Source organism: Sinocyclocheilus rhinocerous, unplaced genomic scaffold (genome assembly GCF_001515625.1).
Source record: "Sinocyclocheilus rhinocerous isolate Xijiao unplaced genomic scaffold, SAMN03320098_v1.1 scaffold1201, whole genome shotgun sequence".
NCBI classification, from domain to species: Eukaryota; Metazoa; Chordata; class Actinopteri; order Cypriniformes; family Cyprinidae; genus Sinocyclocheilus; species Sinocyclocheilus rhinocerous.
In genome coordinates this window covers 165,692-169,102 of record NW_015654059.1, presented here as the reverse complement: position 1 = coordinate 169,102, position 3,411 = coordinate 165,692, and the positions used below count along the sequence as shown (strand labels likewise).

Genomic DNA, 3,411 nt, shown 5'->3' with positions numbered 1-3,411 from the left:
TGTAGTTACTATGGTTTTACTACAAAAAACATAGTTAAACCATGGGTACTACAAAAAAACCATGGTCAATTTTCGTAAGGTAACTGCTGGACATCCCTGAGCGCAACATCTCCATCACCTGTGGAGAGAAGCCACCAGCGCAGAAGTAAACCTGTCGACAGCTGCACCTCTGCCTTTGTTCTCCAAACAAAACCCACCATTGAATCATCTACTGTATTAAGACCATGTGCTTTCATGCAACACAGTAGAGTCAAACATAACCAGAAATAAACCTGTCCATTGTGAACGATAGATATCTTGCAAAACACACAGTAAGTCAGTGCTTTAGGTCAGTGAAACGCAGGTTGTCATTGGAGTTGGGTTTGGTTTGTTATATTTCTGGCCTACAGTTGGACATTGTATGTAATTATGTGGCTGACTTGGATTATGTTTGTAACTTTGGCTTTGAGAGGAAGCAGTATTTAAGTGGGATGTTGTGCAGGACTGGCCTCTGTTTTTGACTTTAATAAATCCCCAGATCAAAATACTGATAAATGCTAGTAAAATGAACTCATCCGTGATTTGTTGTTCATCTGAATGTAAAGTATGCTGCACTTGTTTATTTGATACTGGGGTCTAAACCAACAGACTAAGTTAAATGTGTTTTGCTGATGTTGTTGCACTTAATGGACAGTAATAAAGATGACCTTGTAAACTTATATATTTGATGATTGTAGACAGATTCTGTGACACGGTAAGACAAATCTGCCTCAGTCAATGGTGTAACAAGATGCCATGGATCATGTGGAAAGAAAAAAAAACAGAAGTTTGGATTGCTGATAGCAGGGGTGTAGTTACTGAAATAATTAATTCCTTTTGTTTAGTCCACTGTCATTCACAATGTGCTTCATATTTTACTTTCAAGGGTTACTCCTCCCCAAAATGAAAATTTTGTCATTAATCACTTACCCCCATGTCGTTCCAAACCCGTAAAAGCTTCGTTCGTCTTCGGAACACAATTTAAGATATTTTGGATGAAAACTAGGAGGCTTGTGACTGACCGATTGACTGCCAAGTAAATTACACTGTCAAGGCCCAGAAAAGTATGAAAGACATCGTCAAAATAGTCCATCTGCCATCACTGCTTCAACCGTAACGTTATGAAGCGACGAGAATACTTTTTGTACTTGAAGAAAACAAAAATAACGACTTTATTCAACAATTCGTCTCCTCTGTGTCTCTCCACATCACTGTAGCGCCATTTTGGAGAATATCCGCTGAACGCAAGCAGCGTACGGTCTTCTGTGTCAGCTGCGCTGCACGGATGCGCTGTTTTCGTTCAAATCAAAGCGTAAATACACGTAGAAAACGTATCCTTGTGTCGCAGCTGACACAGAATAGCGAATTGAGGAGAGGAGACGAATTGTTGAATAAAGTCGTTATTTTTGTTTTCTTCGCATACAAAAAGTATTCTCGTCGCTTCATAAAGTAATGGTTGAACCACTGATGGCAGATGGACTATTCTGACGATGTCTTTCATACTTTTCTGGGCCTTGACAGTGTAATTTACTTGGCAGTCAATCGGACAGTCACAAGCCTCCCGGTTTTCATCCAAAATATCTTAAATTGTGTTCCAAAGACGAACAAAGCGTTTAGGGGTTTGGAACGACATGGGGGTAAGTGATTAATGACAAAATTTTCATTTTGGGGTGGAGTATCCCTTTAATTTTGCAGCTTTATGCTTAAAACAACAGAAATAAAATAAACTAAATTATGGAAGATATATTTTAATTTTAATATAATTTTAATTTAAGTCTTTATGTCTTGCATATAAACTAAATGTATCTTGTTTTAAGGATTAATTTTAGATTAATAAACTCAATACTACAATACTATCAAACAACAGCTAAAGTTACTGATGTCTTGGCACATATATTTAATGTTTCAGGAGGAGGTTTATCAGGAGCTGGAGATTTTAACAGTGTCTTTGGTCTGCATGACATCCCTCACCAACCCGATCATCTACGCAGCTGCCAACCCTTAGTTCCGCACTGAATTTCACAATCTGAAGGCAAAATGGAAAGCGTTTTTTACAAATTCATAGTTTATATACTTGTGGGGTCATCAGAGCTGAGATCCCACTATGCCAAACACCACATCTGATCTGTTTATTTGTGTTGTGTTGTGTTGTCATATGCTGTTGGCCACAAATTGAATTAGACGATGCAGTCTAAAATCTTAAGAAATGCTAAGACTGTTAATAGAATGAAACAGATGCTATGAATGTTTGTAAACAGCTGCATTTTTGTAACTTTGAAATACTGTGTTTTCCATTAGATTATATTTTGTAAGACAATGTTCAGCCTTTATCTTTGGGAAAAAAATAAAATAAAAGATTGAGCGTTCTGGCTTCTTTGATTTAATTTTCAGGTTATGCAACAAAATATGATTATTAAATGATTAATACTCATAAAATGTGAAATACAGGATTTTTAACCATGTATAATCCGATACAGCAATGAAAAAGAAAATAATTTTTTTGTTTGTCTATTTTATATTTATTATTTTTTTATTGTATGTTTTGCCCACAGAGATTTAGAGATTTATCCCAAATTTAATAAATAAATATGCATATATTTATTCAGAAAAATGTAGAAAATGCTTAGGTCTGGTTAAAATATTTATATCTCATATAGACTTTTTAGACAGCTGTTTAGTCACAAAGTAGACATTCAGAAACACACAAACGGGTCAGTACAACATAAGAAACTGTTCACTGCAAATAATGTCTTCAAATAATGGCATCTATATTGACTTCATTTGCATGATTTTAAATACATAAAGCTCAAGTATTGATGAACACATCAAGAAACACTTGAAAACTGGACTCTTTTTGCAAAATACTTAATATGTCTCATAATAAAATAACATCTATTAATTCTGTAAAATCCAACATACATTGTGCGTCTCGTTTTTTTTAGTAAAATAATTAATCCTTCTATTATCACAAGCAGTCTTTTGTACTTACACATGATTAAGTGCCAAATCAGGTCCGCTTCTTGTTGAACAGAATTGTTATTGATGTACCAAAGGATAAAATGTTATGAATAGTAATAGTCTATCTATTACTATCTATAACACAAAGCAAGTCTAACATTAATCTGAAACAGTAAACAATGTTTATAATGTAAATCACACATTGAATGCATTGAGCTGAAATGTCTTTTAGCAACCAGAAGGAGACGGAGCAAAATAGTACAGTGCCAGCAGGATGAGATACACCACCACCAGAGCAGTGCCTGTTCATACAAACACACACAAAACACAGTGTTTAACACTTCACTCAAATCTGATGAACCAAGAAAAAGCAATGAAGAAGAAATGCAGGATTGTGGTACTAATTATATATATATATATATATATATATATATA

At 34.8% G+C, this 3,411-nt stretch overlaps 1 protein-coding gene and 1 pseudogene across 1 annotated transcript in view; one reads left to right on the top strand and one right to left on the bottom strand.

The window, feature by feature from the left end:
- The window catches only part of LOC107716617 (uncharacterized), an 11,093-nt pseudogene extending 8,985 nt beyond the window's left edge, over positions 1–2,108 (top strand).
- A 459-nt stretch (positions 2,109–2,567) lies between these two features.
- cax2 (cation/H+ exchanger protein 2) overlaps positions 2,568–3,411 on the bottom strand; it is a 9,402-nt gene continuing 8,558 nt past the window's right edge. Inside the window, exon 20 of the mRNA XM_016523176.1 lies at positions 2,568–3,278. Coding sequence (XP_016378662.1) covers positions 3,205–3,278 — 74 coding nt within the window. The 3' untranslated portion in view covers positions 2,568–3,204. The remainder of the gene's footprint in view (positions 3,279–3,411) is intronic.